Source organism: Balaenoptera physalus (genome assembly GCF_965194825.1).
Source record: "Balaenoptera physalus genome assembly, chromosome: 1".
Taxonomy (NCBI): Eukaryota; Metazoa; Chordata; class Mammalia; order Artiodactyla; family Balaenopteridae; genus Balaenoptera; species Balaenoptera physalus.
This window is the reverse complement of record NC_138882.1, coordinates 117819008-117843384: the sequence shown is the minus strand read 5'-3', so window position 1 is coordinate 117843384 and position 24377 is coordinate 117819008. Positions and strand designations below refer to the sequence as shown.

General features: G+C 38.6%; 1 protein-coding gene across 3 annotated transcripts in view; it reads right to left on the bottom strand.

The window, feature by feature from the left end:
* GBP6 (guanylate binding protein family member 6) overlaps nucleotides 1–22113 on the bottom strand; it is a 30979-nt gene extending 8866 nt beyond the window's left edge. For 2 of the 3 annotated variants that reach the window (XR_014268089.1, XM_082477466.1), the window contains exons 1-3: nucleotides 21734–22111; nucleotides 1877–2093; nucleotides 951–1078 (exon numbers count right to left, since the gene is read on the bottom strand). Coding sequence is in view for 2 of the 3 variants with exons in the window: in XM_082477466.1 (XP_082333592.1) it covers nucleotides 951–1078; nucleotides 1877–2066 (318 nt within the window). In the remaining variant the exon portion in view is untranslated. Of the gene's footprint in view, nucleotides 1–950; nucleotides 1079–1876; nucleotides 2094–21733 lie in introns of all 3 variants that reach the window. The other variant, XM_082477467.1, reaches the window with a different exon arrangement.
* Between the last annotated feature and the right edge of the window lie 2264 nt (nucleotides 22114–24377).

Sequence of the window (24377 nt, the reverse complement as noted above, 5' to 3'; positions counted from 1 at the left end):
AAGTCTCAAAGTAAGTGGAAAAAAATAATTTATTTAAATCCATCTTAAAATATTTCTTGTAGGACAAACACAGGCCTTTATAGAAACAGCACATTCAGAGGTATCTTACAGCATTCTACAATGCTCTTGTAGCATTGAGCAGATGATGAACTTCATCATAGAAAATATAAACCCATCTCTTAACTCCAACCCTCAAATACATTCTTCATCTGGTAGCTAAGAAGGTGAATCAGAAAACTTTCTCACTCCCAGGTTGATGTTTCTCCACTTGCTTACCAAGGCATCCTTACACCTAACTGTAAATTATGGAAACTGTGAGGTGCTGCCTGGATCACCTTTCAAGACTGAAGGACTTAGTCCCCCAGCTGTTGGGAGTGCTGGTGAAAGACAGTCTTCAGGTGTCAGGCCTCTTAATTAGAAAGGCTTCCAGAGCAGGCTTTCAATAATTTATCAGCACCCTTGTCCCAACTCAGGATAACTCAAAAGGACCATTCAACCTAGAGCTCACATGGAATTGACAGAAGTTGGAGATTGCAGCACAGCACTTCTTCCTCTCTCCAACCTGCTTTTTTACCAATCATACTTTATTAAACCTGACTGCATATGTGTGGTCTTGTCAACTGGACTAAAGACTCTTTGAGGACAGGACCTTTATTTTGGTCACTGATATCTACAGTACTAAGTCCAAAGGTCTAGAATTCAGTTGTTCAACAATTATTTATTAAATGCAATCAAGTCATCCACACAGTGCCAAGAAATAAAAGATTTTATCTAACATACCTTGATACCTTACCTAGAAGTGAGATTCAAACAAACCATAGTCTGCCTCATTTACTATAGGTGATTTCTAGACTTTACAAATAGACTACAGCAGTTAAATGTCTATGATCGTCAAGCAATAAGGAGAAAATCCAGAATAAAAAGGATTTATCTGTGATTTTCTGCCTTACCTTTTCCACATCGCCCAGGCCCTCTGTGTCCAGAAGGACCAGGGTATGGTCTGACTTGGAAGGGTGAGGCACACACCACATCCAGATGCCCTTTGTTTCAGACTGCACTGTAGAGCCCAGAGGGAAACCTGCAAGGGGAGGGGAAAAAGCAACATTCAGTTACAGCAGATAATCTAAGCAGCCCAGGGGCTACAAAGTCAGACTTACTGGAGTGTAAGTACCCCAGCATACAACATGGTGCTTTCTCTATTTCCTCAAGAATGTCCTACTTTGTCTGTCACCTATTTCAAGGAGGAGGGGATATTAATTGTGAGAATGATGCCAAGCAAGGGATGAAAAAGGAGACAAAGAGGTATCCATGAATCAGACAAAACAGAGGTCTCAGATAACCATAAGAAGAGTATTTTGAAAGAATGGTGAGGTTCAGAGGCAGAGAGAAGTGTATAGCAGTAAGATATGGGCAGGTAAAAAAGTGGAAAAAAGAAATTGAGATTATATTTTTTGCCAGACAAAATAATTTTTGAAAAGGGGGAGAGGTATTAGCCACAATAGGATATGAAGTCCAGGAAGGATTTTTAAGATGATAGATAATGAAACATCTTTATATGTTGATGAGAATATTCCATAAAAAACCAAAATGTGTTTTGAGAGAGAGAAGACACAACTGCAAGAGCCCAGTACTTAAGCAGGTAGAAGAAGGTACGATTTTTTGCATACATAGGAGAAATTTTGCTTTATAGGAATAAAACAAAAAATATGACAACAGATCACAATAAGGTAGTGATTTAGTGGTGAGAATTAGAAGTGAAATGTTGGCTTATTGAGAGGAATTTGGTTCTCCCTTCACATGACCAGGGAAGAAAATTAAGAGGCTGAGATATCAGCTAGAGTCAAACAAATGGATCCTGACCAAGTACAACACTCACCATGGTTCTGTCCTGTAAGACGGTTCATCAAGTAGGATTTGCCTGTACGATACAGTCCTACAATGGCCACCACCACCAATGGCTGAGAAATCTTCTCAAGAATCTGTAGAGCTTTCTGGTTCACTGACAGCAGCTCATTGTCATTTTCCACCAGACAAATGGGGTCCATCATGTTGGGTCCAGATGCCATGGCAACCTGCTAACCTAGAAGTGCTTCCTTGTAGAAATAAGATTATAAAGTCATTCCCTAACTCAGAGTCATACAAGCATTTGTCAACGTTGGACTTGGTTAGATTTCTGTACTTTCCATGAGATGAAAGCTAACCTAGAATTAGCAGACTACAGAGGTTTTCCTCCATCATTCCCTCAAATCTCTGATGATGTTTGTAGTGAAACACAGGCTATTATCACTCTCTGTAGTTTTACTTCAATAATAATAATAAAATTCAAGTTATTGTTACTACACACTGAAGGTCTACGATATACCAAGCTCTATGATACATAAAGTACATACCCACCCAAACTCATACTTAAAAGAACCAACCATGCTATTAGAGACATGAAACATTCAGCTTCATCTCCCAACCTCTGGGGATCAGAGAAGAGCTGAAAGTTGCGTAATCATCAATGACTAATTGTTTAATCAACCATCCCTATTTAATGAAGACTTCATTTAAAAAACTGAAAAACCCTAATTAAAAGGGTTCAGAGAGTTTCTGACTTGATGAACATGGAGGTGGTCAAAGGATGGCATGTCTAGAGGGGACATGGAAGCTCCACACCCCTTTCTTACCTTTCTCTATGCATTTCTTCTATCTTGCTGTTCCTGGGTTGTATCTTTTTTTAATAAACCAGTAATCTAGTAAGTAAACTATTTTTCCTGATTTCTGTAAACCATCCTAGCAAATTATTGAACCTGAAGAGGAGATGGTGGGAACCTCCAATGTATAGTCAGTTAGAAGTCCAGGTGACAACCTAGACTTGTAATTGGCATTTGAACTGGGGGGCAGTCTTGTGCGACTGAGCCCTTAACCTGTCGGGTATGGACTAACTCTTGTAAATTAGTGTCAGAAGTGCTTAGTGTGAAAAAAATGCCCAGCTATGTGGTGACCATAAGTGAAGTATGGAGAATAGAAAGTTGAGAGGAGAAATTGAAGTTTTCCTTTTCAGGGTGGAGACAAACAATAGATGATCAAAAGACCCAAGGAGAGACACTTTGGGAAATTAAGATTTTAAAAGCAGCACATACAGGGGAAAACTGAAAAGGCACACACAGGCTCAGGGAAGATGCATGCTCCAAAAAGCCTAAAAAGACTTTATGGTTTCTCCTTAGCTTAATCCCAAGCCTCAAAACCAAGGGCTAGCTTAATGAAAGAATTCCTTGGCACAAAGCCAGTATGCAAAGAATGGGAAAGTTAGCTGCTTTTATAAATGCCCAATTTTCAACAAAAGCAACAACAAAAGAAAAATCACAAGGCATACAAAGAAATGTATGCCCATTCAAGGCACACAAAGAAAATGTGGCCCATTTAAAGGAAAAAAATAAAGTAGTATGAAACACCCCTGAAGAAGTACATGCACTAAGTGTTCTAGGCAAAGACTTTGAAATAACTTTCTTAAATATGCTCAGAAAGCTAAATGAAAACACAAAGAACTAAAGAATACCAGAAGAACAACATGTGGGGACTTCCCTGGTGGTCCAGTGGTTAAGAATATGCCTCCTAATGTAGGGGACACAGGTTCGATCCCTGGTCAGGGAACTAAGATCTCACATGCTGCAGGGCAACTAAGCCCATGTGCCTCAACTACTGAGCCTGCACAGCACAACTAAAGAGCCCACATGCCTCAACTACAGAGCCCACGTGCTCTGGAGCCTGCACACCACAACTAGAGAGACTGCACGGCACAACTACTGAGCCCATGTGCCATGGAGCCCACGCACTGTAACTAGAGAGAATCCCGCATGCCACAACGAAAGATCCCACGTGCTGCAACTAAGACCTGAGACAGCCAAAAATTAAATAAATAAATAAATAAATAAGCTGTAACTCCATCCCATCTACACATTTCTTAAAAAAGAAAGAAAGAAAAAGAAAGAAAAGAAAAACAATATGTGAACAAAATTTTTAAATCAACAAAGTGATAAAAATAATAAAAAGGAACCCAGTAGAAATTCTGAAACTGGAAAATACAATAACTGAATTTAGAAATTTTCTAGATGGGATCAGATTTATGCAGTCAAAAGAAAGAATCAGCAAACTTAAAGCTAAGATATCTGAAGTTATCAAGTATCAGGAGCAGAAGGAAGAAAGAATTTTTTTAAAGTAATATAGCCTAAGAGATTTATGGGATATTGTCAAGTAGACATATATATGCATTATGGAAGTCACTAAAGCATAAGGGGAGAGGCGGGGCAGAGAGATTCTTTGAGGAAATAATCACTAAAAAATTCCCAATGTGACGAAAGACATGAATCTACAAATTCAAGAAGTTCAACAACGCAAATAGGATAAATAATTAGAGACCCATGCTGAAACGTATTATAATCAAACTGTCAAAAGACAAAGAGAGAATCTTGAAAGCAACAAGAAAGAAGCAACTCATCACAACCCACCACCTAAAAGAATTAGAAAGAGAAGAACAAACAAAGCCCAAAGTCAGCAGAGGGAAGGAAATAATAAAGATCAGAGAGGAAATAAATAAAATAGAGATCAAAAAAAAACAATAGAAAAGATCAATAAAACCAAGAGCTGGCTTTTTGAAAGGATAAACAAAATTGACAAACCTCTAGCCAGGCTCACCAAGAAAAAAAGAGAGAGGACCCAAATAAACAAAAAAAGAAATGAAAGAGGAGAAATAACAACTGCAACCTAAGAAATACAAAATAACATAAATGGATACTATGAATAGTTATATGCCAACAAATTGAACAACCTGGAAGAAACTAACAAATTTCTAGAGACATAGAGACTGCCAAGTCTGAGTCAAGAAAAAACAGACAATTTGAACAGACCGGTCACTAGAAGTGAAATAGAATCTGTAAAAACAAGCAAACAAACAAAAAAACTACCATAAAACAAAACCCAGGACTGGATGGCATCACTGGGGAATGCTACCAAACATATAAAGAACTTATACCTATCCTTCTCTAACAATTCCAAAAATTGAAGAGGAGGGAACACTCACAAATTCATTCTATGAGGCCACCATTTCCCTGATACCAAAACCAGACAAAGGCACCACAAAAAAAGAAAATTACAGGCCAATATCTTTGATGAATATAGATGCAAAAATCCTCAACAAAATATTAACAAACTGAAATCAACAATACATAAAAAGAATCATACACCATGATCAAGTTGGATTCATTCCAGTGTCACAAGTATGGTTCAATACAGGCAAATCAATGTGTTATGCCACATTAACAAAAGGAAAGACAAAAATCACATGATCATTTCACTAGATGCAGAAAAAGCATTTGACAAAATTCAATATCCATTCATGATAAAAACTCTTGTCAAAGTGGGTATAGAGGAAGCATATCTCAACATAATAAAGTCCATTTACGAGAAACCCATAGGCAACATAATACTTAATGGTGAAAACTTGAGAGAGCCTTCCGACTAAATTCAGGAACAAGACAAGGATGCCCACTCTCATCACTTCTCTTCAACATAGTATTGGAAGTCCTAGCCACAGCATTCAGACAAGAAAAAGAAATAGAATGTATCCAAATTGGAAAGGAAGAGGTAAAATTGTCACTATTTGCAGATGACATGATACTCTCTGTATAGAGAACCTTAGAGTCTCCACCCAAAAACTATTAGAACTAACAAGTGAATTCAGCAAGGTTGCAGGATACAAGATTAATATACAGAAATCTCTTGCATTTCTATACACGAATAAAGAAATATTAGAAAGAGTAAATAAAGAAATCTCATTTAAAATCACATCAAAAATAAAATAAACTATCTAGGAATAAACTTAACAAAGGAGTTGAAGACTATACTCCAAAAACTATAAAACATTGATGTAGGAAATTGAAGATGATTCAAAGAAATGGAAAGACATCCAGTGCTCTTGGATTGGAAGAAATAATGTTATTAAAATGGCCATACTACCCAAAGCAATCTACAAATTTAATGCAATCTCTATCAAAGCATTTTTCACAGAACTAGAGCAGACAATATGAAAATTTATATGGAACCACGAAAGATCCTGAATTGCCTAAGCAATCCTGAGTAAAAAGAGCAGAGTTGAAGGTATAACCCTCCCAGCCATCAGACTACATGACAAACCTACAGTAATCAAAACGGCATGGTATTGGCACAAAACAACAACACGTAGCTCAGTGGAACAGCATAGAGACCCCAGAAATAAGCCCACACTCATATGGTCAATTAATCTGTGACAAAGGAGGAAAGAATATACAATGCAGAAAAGACAGTCTTTTCAACAAGTGGTGCGGTGAAAACTGGACAGCCACATGTAAAATAATGAAATTAAAACATTCCCTCACACCACATACACAAATAAATTCAGAATGGTTTAAAGACCTAAATGTAAGACCTGAAACCTTGAAACTCCTAGAAGAGAACATAGGTGGAACACTCTGACATCAATTGTAGCAATATTTACTTAGATCAGTCTCCTAAGGCAAAAGAAATCAAAGCAAAAATAAACAAATGAGATATAATTAAATTTAAAAGCTTTTGCATAGCAAAGGAAACCATCAACAAAACGAAAAGACAACCTACAGAATGGGAGAAAATATTTGCAAATGATGTGACCAACAAGGGGTTAATATCCAAAATATACAAACAACTCATACAACTCAATCACAAAAAGCAAACAATTCAATCAAAATGTGCGCAGAGGGGCTTCCCTGGTGGTGCAGTGGTTAGGAATCCGCCTGCCAATGCAGGGGACACAGGTTCGAGCCCTGGTCTGGGAAGATCCCACATGCCGTGGAGCAACTAGGCCTGTGAGCCACAACTACTGAGCCTGCGCGTCTGGGGCCTGTGCTCCGCAACAAGAGAGGCCACGACAGTGAGAGGTCCACGCACCGCGATGAAGAGTGGCCCCTGCTCGCCGCAACTGGAGAAAGCTCATGCACAGAAACGAAGACCCAACACAGCCAAAAATAAATAAATAAATTTATTAAAAAAAAAAAAAAAAGTGCACAGAAGACTTGAGTAGACGTTTTTCCAAAGAAGATATACAGATGGCTATTAGGGACATGAAGAAATGCCCAACATCACTAATTACTAGAGAATTGCAAATCAGAACCACAATGAGCTACCACCTTACACCAGTCAGAATGGCTATCATCAAAAAGATCACAAATGACAAATATTGGAGAGGATGTGGAGAAAAGGGAACACTCATACACTGTTGGTAGGAATGTAAATTGATGCAGCCATTAAGGAAAACAGCATAGAGATTCCTTAAGAAACAAAAAATAGAACTACCATATGATACAGCAATCCCATGCCTGGGTATATATCCAGAAAAAATGAAAACTCTAATTCAAAAAAGATACATACACTCCAATGTTTTTAGCAGCACTATTTACAATAGTTAAGGCATGGAAGCAACCCAAGTGCCATCAACAGATGACTGGATTAAGAAGTTGTAGTATATAGACAATGGAATATTATTTGGCAGTAAAAAGAATGAAATACTGCCATTTGCAGCAACATGGATGGACCTAGAGAATATAGTGTTTAGTGAAATAAGTGAAACAGAGAAAGACAAATAATATCACTTATGTGTGGAAACTATGAAATAATACAAATGAATGTATATTCAGAAACAAATACAGAAACAAAGTCACATGTGTAGAAAACAAACTTGTGGTTACCAAAGGGGAGAGAAAAGAGGGAAGGGACAAATTAGGGTTATAGGATTAACAGATAAAAAGTACTATATATAAAATAGATAAGCAACAAGGATAAAGATAAGCAGCAAGAATATAGCACAGGGAATCACACCCATTATCTTATAATAACCTTTAATAAAATATAATGTACAAAAATACTGAATCATTATGCTGTATGCCTGAAACTAACACAATATTGTAAATTAACTATACTTCAATTTTTTTAAAAAAAATTTTTTTTAAGAAAAAAAGAACTCTTTCCATAAAAACTGCTCTCAAAAATGAGGTAGAGCTTAAGACATTTCCAGATAAAGAAAAGCTGAGATATCCGTTACTACTAGACCTGTCCTGGTAGAAATGCTAAAGGGTTGAAATAAAGGACACTAGACAGTAACCAGAAAACCATATGAATATAGAAAGATCTCTGGGAAAGGGAATTTATCAGTAAATATAAAAACCTGTATTATTGTAATTTGGGGTTTAATTACACTGTTTATTTTCTACAGTGTATAAGAAACAAATACATAAAAATTATAAATCTATGTTAATGGATAGACAATATATAAAGATGTAATTTTGTCATTAATAACATACAGTGAAGGGAGGAAGGAAGAGCAATGAACAAGTAGAGTTTTTGTATGCATTTGAACTTAAGTTGGTATCTATTCAAAATAGATATTATAAGAGTGTTAATGTAATCACCTCAGCCATCACAAAGAAAATATCTATAGAATATACACAAAAGGAAATGCAAAGGGAATCAAAATATGTCACTACAAAAAAATCAACTAAACATAAAAGAAGCAGAAATGAAGAAAATGAGAAACAAAAAGCAATAAGACATAAGGAAAATAAATAACAAAATGGCAAAAATAAGTTCTTCCTTATCAGTACTTACTTTAAATGCAGATAGATAAAACTCCCCCTAGTCATATGTAAATGGATTAACTCTCCAATGTAAAGGCATAGATTGGCAGAATGGATTTTTTTTAAAAGTGCTCCAACTATATGTTGTCTAACTCACTTTAGATCTAACGATGCACACAGGTTAAAAGTGAAAGAATGGAAGAAGATATTCTATGCAAATCGCAACGAAAAGAGAGGTGGGGTGGTTATACCTATATGAAACAAGAGAGAATGAATGTACTTCAAACATTATTAAAAGAGACAAAGAAGGACATTATGAATAGGTAAAAGAGTCAAGTCACTAGAATATAAAACAATTCTAAATATATATGCCTCAAACATCAGAGCTCCAAAATATATGAAGCAAGCATTGACAGAATTGAGCAACAGAGCACTCAAGAATAATAGGAGACTTTAAAACCCTACTTTCAATAATGGGTAGAAAAACCAGACAGAAGATCAGTAACAAAATAGAGGACTTGAACAACACTACAGATTAGTTGGACCTAACAGACATATATGGCACACTCCCATCCAACAACAGGAGAATACACATTTTCCCAGGTGTGCATGGAATACTTCCAAGGATAGACAATATTTTGGGCCACAAAACAAATCTTAAATTTTGAAAAGTCTGAAATCATACAAAGTATCTTTTCTGATCACAGTGGAATAAAACTAGAAATTAATAGCTAGAGTAAAACTGGAAACTTCACAAGTATGTGGAAAATAAACAACACACTCTTAACCAATGGGTCAAAGAAGAAATTCCAAGAAATATTAGTTAATATTTAGAGACAAATGAGAATGAAAGCACAACATAACAAAACTTATAATATGTAGCAAAAGCAATACTAAGATGGAAAGTTATAACTGTAAATGACTGCAATAAAAAAGAAAAAACCTCAAATCAACAACCTAAGTTTACTACTTAAGTAACTAGAAAAAGAAGCAAAGTTCAAGGCTAGCAGAATGAAGGAAATAATAAAGATTAAGCAGAAATAAACAATAGAAAAGCAATACACAAAATAAAAAAAACAAGCATTGGTTCTTCAAAAAGATCAGCAAAATTGACAAACCTTGAGCTAGATTGACTAAGAAAAAAAGAGAAGACATATTACTAAAAACAGATATCAAAGTGGGCACATTAGTACAGATTCTATAGAAATTTTAAAAAAATTATAAGAAAGTACTATGAACAATGTTCACCAACAAATTGGATAATCTAGGTGAATTGGACAAATTCCTAGAAACACAAACCTACCAAGACTGAATCATGAAGAAATAAGAAATCTACATAGATTTATAACAAGTAAGGAGATTAAGTTAGTAATCAAAAAAACCTCCCAAGAAAGAAAAGCCCTGAAATAAATGTCTTCACTGATTACTTCCACCATTTAAGAAACTAACACAGGGGCAGAGAGAAGATGGCGGAAGAGTAAGACGCGGAGATCACCTTCCTCCCCACAGATACATTAGAAATACATCTACACGTGGAACTTCTCCTACAGAACACCCACTGAACACTGGCAGAAGACGTCAGACCTCCCAAAAGGCAAGAAACTCCCCCACGTACTTGGGTAGGGCAAAAGAAAAAAGAAATAACAGAGACAAAAGAATAGGGACGGCACCTGCACCAGTGGGAGGGAGCCGTGAAGGAGGAAAGGTTTCCACGCACTAGGAAGCACCTTCGCGGGCGGAGACTGCGGGTGGCGGAGGGGGGAAGCTTCAGAGCCACGGAGGAGAGCGCAGCCACAGGGGTGCGGAGGGCAAAGCGGAGAGATTCCTGCGCAGAGGATCGGTGCCGAGTACCACTCACCAGCCGGAGAGGCTTGTTTGCTCACCCGCTGGGGCAGGCGGGACTGGGAGCTGAGGCTCGGGCTTAGGTCGGATCACAGGGAAAGGACTGGGGTTGGCGGCGTGAATACAGCCTGAAGGGGTTAGCGCACCACAGCTAGCCGGGAGGGAGTCCGGGAAAAAGTCTGCAGCTGCCGAAGAGGCAAGAGACTTTTTCTTGCCTCTTTGTTTCATGGCGCGCAAGGAGAGGGGATTCAGAGCACCGCCTAAACGAACTCCAGAGACAGGCGCGAGCCGTGGCTATCAGCGCGGACCGCAGAGACGGGCGTGAGACGCTAAGGCTGCTGCTGCTGCCACCAAAAAGCCTGTGTGCAAGCACAGGTCACTCTCCACACCACCCCTCCTGGGAGCCGGTGCAGCCCGCCACTGCCAGGGTCCTGTGAGCCGGGGACAACTTTCCCGGGAGAATGCACGGCACGCCTCAGGCTGGTGCAACGTCATGCCGGCCTCTGCTGCCGCAGGCTCGCCCCGCCTCCTCCGTACCCCTCCCTCCCCCCGGCCTGAGTGAGCCAGAGCCCCTGAAGCAGCTGCTCCTTTAACCCCGTTCTGTCTGGGCGGGGAACAGACGCCCTCAGGCGACCTACATGCAGAGGTGGGTCCAAATGCAAAGCTGAACCCCGGGAGCTGTGCGAACAAAGAAGAGAAAGGGAAATCTCTCCCAGCAGCCTCAAAAGCAGCAGATTAAAACTCCACAAACAACTTGATGTGCCTGCAGCTGTTGAATACCTGAATAGACAACGAATCATCCCAAATTCAGGAGGTGGACTTTGGGAGCAGGATATATTAATTTTTCCCCTTTTCCTTTTTTTGTGAGTGTATATGTATATGCTTCTGGGTGAGATTTTGTCTGTATAGCTTTGCTTTATAATAGCTTTATTTTACTTCACTATATTATATCCTCTTTCTTTCTTTCTTTCTATTTTTTATCCCTTTTACTCTGAGCCGTGTGGATGAAAGGCTCTTGGTGCTCCAGCCAGGCATCAGGGCTGTGCCTCTGAGGTGGAAGAGCCAACTTCAGGACACTGGTCCACAAGAAACCTCCCAGCTCCACGTAATACCAAATGGCAAAAATCTCTCAGAGATCTCCATCTCAACAACAAGACCCAGCTTCACTCAACGACCAGCAAGCTACAGTGCTGGACACCCTATGCCAAACAACTAGCAAGACAGGAACACAGCCCCATCCATTAGCAGAGAGGCTGCCTAAAATCACAGTAAGGCCACAGACACCCCAAAACACACCACCAGACGTGGACGTGCCCACCAGAAAGACAAGATCCAGCCTCATCCACCAGAACACAGGCACTAGTTCCCTCCACCAGGAAGCCTACACAACCCACTGAACCAACCTTAGCCACTGGGGACAGATACCAAAAACAATGGGAACTACAAACCTGCAGCCTGTGAAAAGGAGACCCCAAACACAGTAAGATAAGCAAAATGAGAAGACAGAAAAACACACACCAGATGAAGGAGCAGGGTCAAAACACACCAGACTTAACAAATGAAGAGGAAATAGGTAGTCTACCTGAAAAAGAATTCAGAATAATGATAGTAAGGATGATCCAAAATCTTGGAAATAGAATAGACAAAATGCAAGAAACATTTAACAAGGACGTAGAAGAACTAAAGAGGAACCAAGCAATGATGAAAAACACAATAAATGAAATTAAAAATACTCTAGATGGGATCAATAGCAGAATAACTGAGGCAGAAGAAAGGATAAGTGACCTGGAAGATAAAATGGTGGAAATAACTACTGCAGAGCAGGATAAAGAAAAAAGAATGAAAAGAACTGAGGACAGTCTCAGAGACCTCTGGGACAACATTAAACGTACCAATATTCGAACTATAGGGGTCCCAGAAGAAGAAGAGAAAAAGAAAGGGACTGAGAAAATATTTGAAGAGATTATAGTTGAAAACTTCCCTAATATGGGAAAGGAAATAGTTAATCAAGTCCTGGAAGCACAGAGAGTCCCATACAGGATAAATCCAAGGAGAAACACGCCAAGACACATATTAATCAAACTGTCAAAAATTAAATATAAAGAAAACATATTAAAAGCAGCAAGGGAAAAACAACAAATAACACATAAGGGAATCCCCATTAGGTTAACAGCTGATCTTTCAGCAGAAACTCTGCAAGCCAGAAGGGAGTGGCAGGATATACTTAAAGTGATGAAGGAGAAAAACCTACAACCAAGACTAATCTACCCAGCAAGGATCTCATTCAGATTTGATGGAGAAATTAAAACCTTTACAGACAAGCAAAAGCTGAGAGAGTTCAGCACCACCAAACCAGCTTTACAACAAATGCTAAAGGAACTTCTCTAGGCAAGAAACACAAGAAAAGGAAAACACCTACAATAACAAACCCAAAACATTTAAGAAAATGGGAAGAGGAACATACATATCGATAATTACCTTAAATGTAAATGGATTAAATGCTCCCACCAAAAGGCACAGGCTGGCTGAATGGATACAAAAACAAGACCCATATATATGCAGTCTACAAGAGACCCACTTCAGACCTAGAGACACATACAGACTGAAAGTGAGGGGATGGAAAAAGATATTCCATGCAAATGGAAATCAAAAGAAAGCTGGAGTAGCAATTCTCATATCAGACAAAATAGACTTTAAAATAAAGACTATTACAAGAGACAAAGAAGGACACTATATAATGATCAAGGGATCGATCCAAGGGGAAGGTATAACAACTGTAAATATTTATGCACCCAACATAGGAGCACCTCAATACATAAGGCAAATACTAACAGCCATAAAAGGGGAAATCGACAGCAACACAATCATAGTAGGGGACTTTAACACCCCACTTTCACCAATGGACAGATCATCCAAAATGAAAATAAATAAGGAAACACAAGCTTTAAATGATACATTAAACAAGATGGACTTAATTGATATTTATAGGACATTCCACCCAAAAACAACAGAATACACATTTTTCTCAAGTGCTCATGGAACATTCTCCAGGATAGATCATATCTTGGGTCACAAATCAAGCCTTCGTAAATTTAAGAAAATTGAAATCGTATCAAGTATCTTTTCTGACCACAACGCTATTAGACTAGATATCAATTACAGGAAAAGATCTGTAAAAAATACAAACACATGGAGGCTACACAATACACTACTTAATAACGAAGTGATCACTGAAGAAATCAAAGGGGAAATCAAAAAATACCTAGAAACAAATGACAATGGAGACATGACGACCCAAAACCTATGGGACGCAGCAAAAGCAGTGCTAAGAGGGAAGTTTATAGCAATACAAGCCTACCTCAAGAAACAGGAAACATCTCAAACAAACAACCTAACCTTTCACCTGAAGCAATTAGAGAAAGAAGAACAAATAAACCCCAAAGTTAGCAGAAGGAAAGAAATCATAAAGATCAGATCAGAAATAAATGAAAAAGAAATGAAGGAAACAATAGCAAAAATCAATGAAACTAAAAGCTGGTTCTTTGAGAAGATAAGCAAAATTGATAAACCATTACCCAGACTCACCAAGAGAAAAAGGGAGAAGACTCAAATCAATAGAATTAGAAATGAAAAAGGAGAAATAACCACTAACACTGCAGAAATACAAAAGATCATGAAAGATTACTACAAACAACTCTATGCCAATAAAATGGACAACCTGGAAGAAATGGACAGATTCTTAGAAATGCACAACCTGCCGAGACTGAACCAGGAAGAAATAGAAAATATGAACAAACCAATCACAAGCACTGAAATTGAAACTGTGATTAAAAATCTTCCAACAAACAAAAGCCCAGGACCAGATGGCTTCACAGGTGAGTTCTATCAAACATTTAGAGAAGAACTACCACCTATCTTTCTCAAACTCTTCCAAAATATAGCAGAGGGAGGAACACTCCCCAACTCATTCTACGAGGCCACCATCACCCTGATACCAAAACCAGACAAAGATGTCATGAAGAAAGAAAACTACAGGCCAATATCACTGATGAACATAGATGCAAAAATCCTCAACAAAATACTAGCAAACAGAATCCAACAGCACATTAAAAGGATCATACACCATGATCAAGTGGGGTTTATCCCAGGAATGCAAGGATTCTTCAATATACGCAAATCAATCAACGTGATACACCATATTAAGAAATTGAAGGAGAAAAACCATATGATCATCTCAATAGATGCAGAGAAAGCTTTTGACAAAATTCAACACCCATTTATGATAAAAGCCCTGCAGAAAGTAGGCATAGAGGGAACTTTCCTCAACATAATAAAGGCCATATATGACAAACCCACAGCCAACATTGTCCTCAATGGTGAAAAACTGAAACCATTTCCACTAAGATCAGGAACAAGACAAGGTTGCCCACTCTCACCACTATTATTCAACATAGTTTTGGAAGTGTTAGCCACAGCAATCAGAGAATAAAAAGAAATAAAAGGAATCCAAATCAGAAAAGAAGAAGTAAAGCTGTCACTGTTTGCAGATGACATGATACTATACATAGAGAATCCTAAAGATGCTACCAGAAAATTACTAGAGCTAATCAATGAATTTGGTAAAGTAAACTTTTCCCGGGAAAGTTGTCCCCGGGCTTCCCTGGTGGCGCAGTGGTTGAGAATCCGCCTGCCAATGCAGGGGACACGGGTTCGAGCCCTGGTCTGGGAAGATCCCACATACCGCGGACCAACTAGGCCCGTGAGCCACAACTACTGAGCCTGCGCGTCTGGAGCCTGTGCTCCGCAACAAGAGAGGCCTCGATGGTGAGGGGCCCGCGCACCGCGATGAAGAGTGGCCCCCGCTTGCCACAACTAGAGAAAGCCCTCGCACAGAAACGAAGACCCAACACAGCTATAAAAATAAATAAGTAAAATTAAAAAAAAAAAAAAAATTTAAAAAAAAAAAAAAAAAAAAAAAAGATGTTTAAATAAATAAATAAATAAATAAATAAATAACACCAATTCTTCTTAAGTCACCTAAAAAACTAAAGAAAAGGAAACATTTCCTTACTGATTCTATGAGAAAAGCATTACCCTGATACCAAAGCCATACGAATATACTATGAGAAAAAACTTACAGAAAAATATCTTTTATAAACATTGATGCAAATTTCTCAACAAAATATTAGCAAAGCAAAATCAGCCACATATTAAAATGATTGCACACCATGACCAAGTGGTATTTACTCCTGAAATGCAAGGATGTTTCCACATACAATCAATGTAAAACACCACATTAAGAGAATAAAGGAGAAAAATCACATGATCATCTCAATCAATGCAGAAAAAGCACTTGACAAAATTCAATGCACTTTCATAATAAAGACACTCTTGGGGCTTCCCTGGTGGTGCAGTGGTTGAGAATCTGCCTGCCAATGCAGGGGACACAGGTTCGAGCCCTGGTTTGGGAAGATCCCACATGCCGTGGAGCAACTGGGCCCGTGAGCCACAACTACTGAGCTTGCGCATCTGGAGCCTGTGCTCCACAACAAGAGAGGCCGTGATAGTGAGAGGCCCGTGCACTGCAATGAAGAGTGGCTCCCACTCGCTGCAACTAGAGAAAGCCCTCGCACAGAAACGAAGACCCAACACAGCCAAAAATAAATAAATAAGTAAGTAAATAAATAAATAAATTTATTTTAAAAAAAACAAACCACTCTTCCAGGGACTTCCCTGGTGGTGCAGTGGTTAAGACACTGCAGGGGGCCCAGTTTCGATCCCTGGTCAGGGAACTAGATCCCACATGCATGCTGCAACTTAAGAGTTCACATGCCACAACTAGAGAGCCAGCGAGCTGCAACTAAGACCCAGCCCAACCAAATAAATTAATTTTTAAAAAAACACTCATCAAATTAGGAATAGAAAGAAACTACCTCACCATAATAAAGGTCTTATGTGAAAAACTCACAGCTAACATCATACTCATAGGTAAAATACTGAAAACTTTTCCTCTAAGATCAAGAATAAGACAAGGATGCCTGCTTCTGCCACTTTTATTCAACATAGTATTTGAGGTTCTAGCCAGACCAATTAGAAAAGATAAAGAAAAGAAGACATCCAAATAGGAAAAGAAGAGTTAAATTATTTGTTACAGATGACATTATTGTATACGTTGAAACCCTAAAGATTCCACAAGAACACTGTTAGAACAAACAAATGAAGCTAGTTGAAGCTAGCTTGTTGAAAGATACAAAATAAACACATAAAACAGTTGTGTTTCTAAACACTAACAATGAAAAACATGAAAAGGAATTTAAGAAAACAATTTCATTCACAACAGTACCAAAAAGAATAAAATACTTAGGAATTAATTTAACCAAGGAGGTGAAAGACGTACAATGAAAACTATAAAACATTGCTGAAAGAAATAAAAGAAATCATAAATAAATAGAAAGGCATCCAGTGTTCATGGACTGGAAGATTTAATATTGTTAAGATGTCAATACCAGAAAAGAGATTTACAGATTCGAAGCAATCTCTTTCAAAATACCAATAATATTTTTCAAAGAAATAGAAAAACTTTTCATTCTTAAATTAATATGGAATCTCAGGGAACCCTGAATAGACAAAACAATTTTGAAAAAAAATAAAGTTAAATGTATCACACTTTCTGATTTCAAAATTTACTACAAAGATACACAAATCAAAACTGTGTGGTACTAGCATAAAGACAGAAATATAAACCACTAGAAAAGAATAAAGAGTCCAGATATAAACCCTCCCATATGTGGTCAAAGAATTTTCGACAAGAGTGCCAAGACATTCAATGGGGAAAGCACAGTCTTTTCAACAAATTGTGCTGAGAAAACTTGATATTTACCTGCAAAATAATAAAGTTGGACCATTACCTTAACACTATATATAAAAATTAACTCAAAATGGATCAAAGATCTAAACACAACAGCTAAAAAAATTTTTTAATTCATAGAAAAAAAACGTAGGGGAAAATCTTCATGATATAAGATTTGGCAATGATTTCTTGACTGTTACACCAAAGGCATGGGCAAAAAATGAAAAAATGATGAATTAGACTTCATCCAAATTAATAACTTTTGAGCATCAAAAGACATCATCAACAGAGTAACAAGGCAAAAAACAGAATAAGAGAAGTATTTGCATATCACACATCTGATAGTGAATTAGCATCCAGAATGTATAAGAAATCCTACAACTCAAAAACAACAGCAAGGGCTTCCCTGGTGGCACAGTGGTTAAGAATCCGCCTGCCAAAGCAGGGGACATGGGTTAGAGCCCTGGTCCAGGAAGATCCCACATGCCACAGAGCAACTAAGCCCGTGTGCCACAACTACTGAGCTTGCACTCTAGAGCCCATGAGCCACAACTACTGAGCCCTCGTGCCACAACTACTGAAGCCTGCATGCCTAGAGCCCATGCTCCGCAACAAGAGAAGTCACCACAATGAGAAGCCCATGCATCGCAACGAAGAGTAGCCCCCACTCACTGCAACTAGAGAAAGCCTGCATGCAGCAACGAAGACCCAATGCAGCCAAAAATAAAAAATAAAATAAATAAAAATTTACAAATTAAAAAAAAAAACAGCAAAAAGAATGTGATTCATAAATAGGCAAAGGACCTGAAGAGACATTTCTCCAAAGATATACAAATAGCCAATAGACACATCAAAGGATGCTTAACATCACTAATCATTAGGGGAATATGAATCAAAACCACAATGAGATACCTCCTCACACCAATTACAGTGGCTATTATTAAAAAAAAAAAGGCAAACAAGTGCTGGCCAGGATGTAGAAAAATTGGAACCTTTGTGCATTGCTGGTGGGAATGTAAAATGATGCAACCACTGTGGAAAACACTATGGTGGTTCACCAAAAAATTGAACATAGAACTACTATTTGATCCAGCAATTCCACTTCAGGGTATATACACAAAAGTATTAATAGCAGGGACTTGAACAGATATTTTTACACCAATGTTCACAGCAGCAGTATCTAAAATAGCCAAAAGGTGAAACAACGCAAATGTCCATCAAGGGATGAATGGATAAACAAAATGTGGCAAGTCATACAATGGAATATTATTCAGCTATAAAAAGAATGAAATTCTAATATGTTACATTGATGAACCTTGGAGACATTATTCTAATTGAAATAAGCCAGACACAAAAGGAAAAATATAATACGATTCCTCTTATATGAGCTACCTAAAATAGTCAAATGCATAGACAGTAAGTAGAATAGTGTCTAGCACGGGCTGCAGGGAGAGGGAATGGGGAGTTATTGTTTATTTAAAGGGTACTGAGTTCCCATTTGGGATGGTGAAAATATCTGGAGATGGATAGTGGTGGTAGTTGCACAACAATGTGAATGTACTTAGTACCACTGAACTGTGCCCTTAAAATGGTTAAAATGGTAAATTTTAAGTTAAATATATTTTTTCACAATAAAAAAGTTAAAAGAAAAAAAGCAGACAATCTATTTCTCTGTGCCATGCTACTGCAACCAATTAATTGGCAGAATAATCTTCTTCAAAGACATTGTTTACCCTATAAGTTCCTTTATCAATAACCAGTGGTAGCTTTCAAGTGACCATCATACACCAAAATGTGCTAACACTTTAGTGTGATCCCACGTGCTCATCTTTTACCTGCAGGTATAGAAGAGTGTTAAGTAGAAGAAGCAGCAGCTGTGTGGGAATGAGGTCAATAAAAAGGATGCAGCCTCCCTTTCAAAAAGAGAAGGCAGGAGACAGGAGAATGTCTTGTATCTTAAGGGATTCAGGCTGAAGTACTTAGTTGAGAAGGGTCAGGTTTTTTTGCAGCTTAGTCCCAGAAATGAGAATAAGAATAAGAATAAAAATGCAAATACCATTTTACATTACATTGAGAGACATATACATATATTTAGAGAGAGAAAGCAAATCTAGCAAAAGATCACCACTGGGTAAATCTAGGTGAAAAGGATATGAGATTTCCTTGTCATTGTTTTCCAAGGCAAAGTTTGATTTGAAAAATTAAGTATTAAAAGCACAATTATACCATGGGTCTCCTGGCATATTTTTGATTGCTATTATATTAGAAGTTTCCTATAATATCTATGCATGTTTCATTATCAGAATATATAAACATGATATTATATTCAAATATCTCAAATATTCAGTTTTATATTTATAGGTCAAATATTCAAGATGCATCTAATACTATCAAAAAAATAACAACAAAAAAAAAAAAATCGAAAGAACAGCTCTATCAGTTACTACTCATGTGGCCTTAAACAAGGAGTCTCACCTGTTAAACCTAAGTTTTTAAAGATTGGGGGTGGTGGTGGTGGTGGGATGAACTGGGAGATCGGGACTGACATATATACACTAATATGTATAAAATAGATAACTAATAAGAACCTGCTGTATAAAAATAAATAAATAAAATTAAATTTTAAAAAAAGATAATTATAGGGGTAATGTGAGAAAAATTATAGGTCCAGCCTGGAGAATGTTTTGATAATAAAATTAAATACTATAAGTTTATATCTGAGCATAGCATGCAACACAAAATAGGATTTCAGTACATGTTTGTTGAATTAGATGATGATTTATCCACAATAATTGCACTGAACAAGTTGGTCCATTGGGTGCATTTGAACACAGTCTGTGAACTCTAGGTTACTAAGAAACAAGGTCTACAAATAAAAATTTTTTATCAGAGCAAAGCAGCAAGCAAATTCAAAAACTGCTCCTGCACCATCTCCTTTTGTCTAATTCTTCAGTGTGGGGAGTAAAGAATACAAAGGAAAACATGGGCCTCTAGCAGGTACATTATAATTTCTGCAATTGTCCAGTCCCCTCTTTAGAGTGAAGACTAAAGGAAGCTGTAGGAAGATGTGAGAGGAACAACTGCAAACAACTTTATATATGGAATCTAAAAAAAAAAAAAAAAAGGTCATGAAGAACCTGGGGCAAGATGGGAATAAAGACGCAGACCTACTAGAGAATGGACTTGAGGACACAGGGAGGGGGAAGGGTAAGTTGGGACAAAGTGAGAGAGTGAGTGGTAGTGTATATATGGACATATATACACTACCAAATGTGAAATAGATAGCTAGTGGGAAGCAGCCGCATAGCACAGGGAGATCAGCTCGGTGCTTTGTGACCAGTAGAAGGGTGGGAGAGGGAGGGTGGGAGGGAGGGAGATGCAAGAGGGAAGAGATATGGGGATATATGTGTATGTATAACTGATTCACTTTGTTATAAAGCAGAAACTAACACACCATTGTAAAGCAATTATACTCCAATAAAAACGTTAAAAAAAAAAAAAGACCCCACCCATTCAAAGGGCTAAAAATAAGATAAAAGGGGGAATCAAAAAACCCTGCAGGGGTGCCCCACACTCTTCTCTGTTTCCTTTTGCCTTTGCCTCAATAAACTGCTTCTTTGTTCTCTTTGCTCCAAAAAAACCAAAACCAAAAACAAAAACAAACAAAAAAAAAAACAGATCTGCAGATCTGTGATTTCTTAGCTGTGAATAGGCTACAGAATTTTTAACTTCAATTAACAAAGTACAACTGTTCAGTCCTGCTCAGGATTGGTTTTCAAAATTTGATCTACAGACGAATCATCCAGAGGGGTTGTTAAACCCAGATTGTATAGATTTTTTAAATGCTACAAAAGACTCCAATGTCACTATGAAAAACAAACCTACAAACACAAGGGCATGGGGGAGAAGAGAGAGGGAAGAGACAGGAGGGGGAGCCAGAGAGAGAGAAGGAAAAAGAGAGAGAGTTTTGAAGAGATTTTTAATTTTTAACTAATAAAAGATCAGCTATGTGGGGACTACATTTATCTCTACATAGATATTTTCAGAGCTCTCGCTATGAAGCTTTCTTAAGTATGACTGATAGAAAGATTAAGAGAAACGATCTCTTTAGATGATAATTGCCTATAACCTCCTTGGCAGAGACTGTTTATTCTCTGAATTCTAATGCCAGCCACAGAGCTTGATAAAGCAAGACAGGCAAGCTCCCATGAGGACTCTTTCGAGGAGCAGCACATCCAGGGAGACAGAGTGTGCCCCTCACTTTGCAGACCTTACTGGTCCAGAGAAGCTGAGCGTCCTCCAAACTAAAGCCAGCCGTAGACCTCTGCACCCCAGACAATAAGCAACCTGCCCTTTCTCAACTGTCACTTTAAATCAGAAATCAATTTTGGGTTGCACATAAAAGAGATAGACATACCTGCTCCACACACACCAATGGCAATGATTTGGCAAAGATTTCTTGACTGTTACACCACCTTGCCTCTCACTCCTTGCTCACTTGCTCCTTGCACCTTTCTGTCCCTCCTTTATCAAAGCGAAACAGACTGAGCAAGCCAGTCTTCCCTTCTTGTAGAGTAACGGGATAAAACTGAAATTGAAAGTGAAAGTAATTCCCGCTGTTTCTGGGAGAGCAGAGTCGTGCCAGATCTGGTGACTACAGCACGAATATGGCTGTGTGGTGCAGGGTGAGAGGAAGTTAGAAAAAGCCAGTCACCCAACAGTCACATCCTAACACATTCCCCCAGCTTTCTTTGGGCCTCCCCACATTGAAGGCTTTCCTGGCCTCTCTTCTTGATACATCTCTCCCGGGTGTAAGGTTGCTTATGGTGGCTTAAGTCTCCTTGGCAAACAAGAAAATTAGAAAATCCATGGCACAAGTGTAAGCAAAGCAGTATAAACCAAGTATATTTCAAGTATTTTTCTCTTAGCGAGGATTCCTGAGTGCTTTGTTAGTGAAGAGCTCTTAACATTTTAGCCTGTTCCCTAATATATATATATTTAATGAAACGAGTATCTTTTATAATAATTAGAAAATAAAGATAAGTAAAGATGAAAATGAATAACCCTTCATGGTATTATCCGAGGATGCTCGCTAATGGCTTGGCATTCTTGTACTTCCCCCAAACATGGACCCTCTCCTAACATAGGTACAACCGCTTTTCTACAGAAGTTTAGCCAGTTGGACCAGTTTCAAAGGGATTTATTCAGTCAGATAGGAAAGTGATTGGGTGTGCCTGTTTGTTAGTGAGGAAGGAAATGGAGTAGCTTGTAAGAGAAAAATGGAGGTGCAGTAGGAAGACGCCCAAAGAAGTCAGGCTGTGAGAACAAAGGAGCCCTCCTCCTTCCTCCTCTTCTCCACCTTCCCCACCATTCTCCTTGTCTACAGAAACTTTTCCATAAAAGGCCAGAGAGTAAACACTTTAGGATTTGCAGGCCACAGATCTCTGTGACAACTATTCAGCAGAAGTATCCATAGGCAATGGGTAAACAAATGGGTGTGGCTATGTTCCAGTAAGACTTTATTTACAAAAGTAAGCCATAGGGCGGATTTGGCCTATGGGCTGTAGTTTGTCCACCCTTGGTTTAGGTTAAATGTGATGCTACTACATGCTAGGGGTTGTCACCGTCTCATGTATCATTGTTTTACAGGCCAAGTGAACTTTGGTCTAAGTCCAAAGTCTCAGGCTGAGTATCTGCTTCTACGGCCATTTGGGTCAAACAGTATCTAACTATCCTTATTGTTTTGGAGCAGAGAGATGGAAAAGGAGTGCGTTTACTGTCCATATGTCCGAGCATCATCCAAGTGAGTTCCTGCCTGGGTGCCTGAGCCATGCATCCACATGCCTACATAACTAATTGTCCAACTCCCAACAACATAGCCCTGAAAGTAGCTCCTAAACAGGCCAAAGAGAAACAAGTGGTGATAGAATATAGTCAGTGGTAATGAGGAAGAGCCTGGTTTGGTTGTGGGACACCTGGCCACGTCTACAGGCCTCTGTGAATGAGTGAGGAAGCCTAACATCTGGGTACATGTCAAGGTGACTTCAGCTAGCCTGAGTGGGCTGTGCATTGGTGAAGGTTATACAGACTTTTCTGCCTGCATTTGCTAGACTGTTCATTCCAAGAACAGATTAAAGAACAGAGTTCCCGAGGATGCAGCACAAGGCCAAACCTAAGATATAAAGGCTTGCAGACACTGCCATCATGTGGTAACTCAAAATCATAATCTATCCAGTAACATATGAATGTTCCTGTGAAAAGTACTTCACTGAATTCAATATAAATTCAATATAGAATCTATAGAAATTCAATTATAATAAAGTAGAAATCCATATATACAGATGTATCACATGCATGCAATGATAATTTTGCCTTTATATGTTTCCTAACGTAAACATTGGCTATAATGTAAGTTCTCTAAAGGTTAATTGAAATGAAGAGAGAAGTAGTACGGTCTTAAGCTCCTTTGTAGAAAATGTTTCTACGTGGGTTTTCCTTCTCAGAAAAGAGACTTGGATGCACATAGTTATTTGAGAAGTGATGACAAGAAGCCAGAGGAAGGGAGAGGGGGGAAAGGGAGAGTAAAAGAGGGAAATAGAAAAGTCAAAAAGGTGAATTATTGAGCTGGTTACCCTTGTGGGAAACTGGAGATCAATCCCAACATGGATATTCTGAAGAACTACATGGAATGCATTTCAGAGGTGTCCCTTTGGGGCTTCCCTGGTGGCGCAGTGGTTGAGAGTCTGCCTGCCGATGCAGGGGACATGGGTTCGAGCCCTGGTTCGGGAAGATCCCACATGCCACAGAGCAACTAAGCCCGTGTGCCACAACTGCTGAGCCTGCGCGTCTGGATCCTGTGCTCCGCAGTGAGAGGCCGCGACAGTGAGAGGCCCGTGCACCGCGATGAAGAGTGGCCCCCGCTCGCCACAACTGGAGAAAGCCCTCGCACAGAAACGAAGAACCAACACAGCCAAAAATAAATAAATTAATTAATTAATTTTTTAAAAAAAGTGTCCCTTTGAAGGGCAATGTGAGGATTTTTCCAACAACTCATGTTTCCC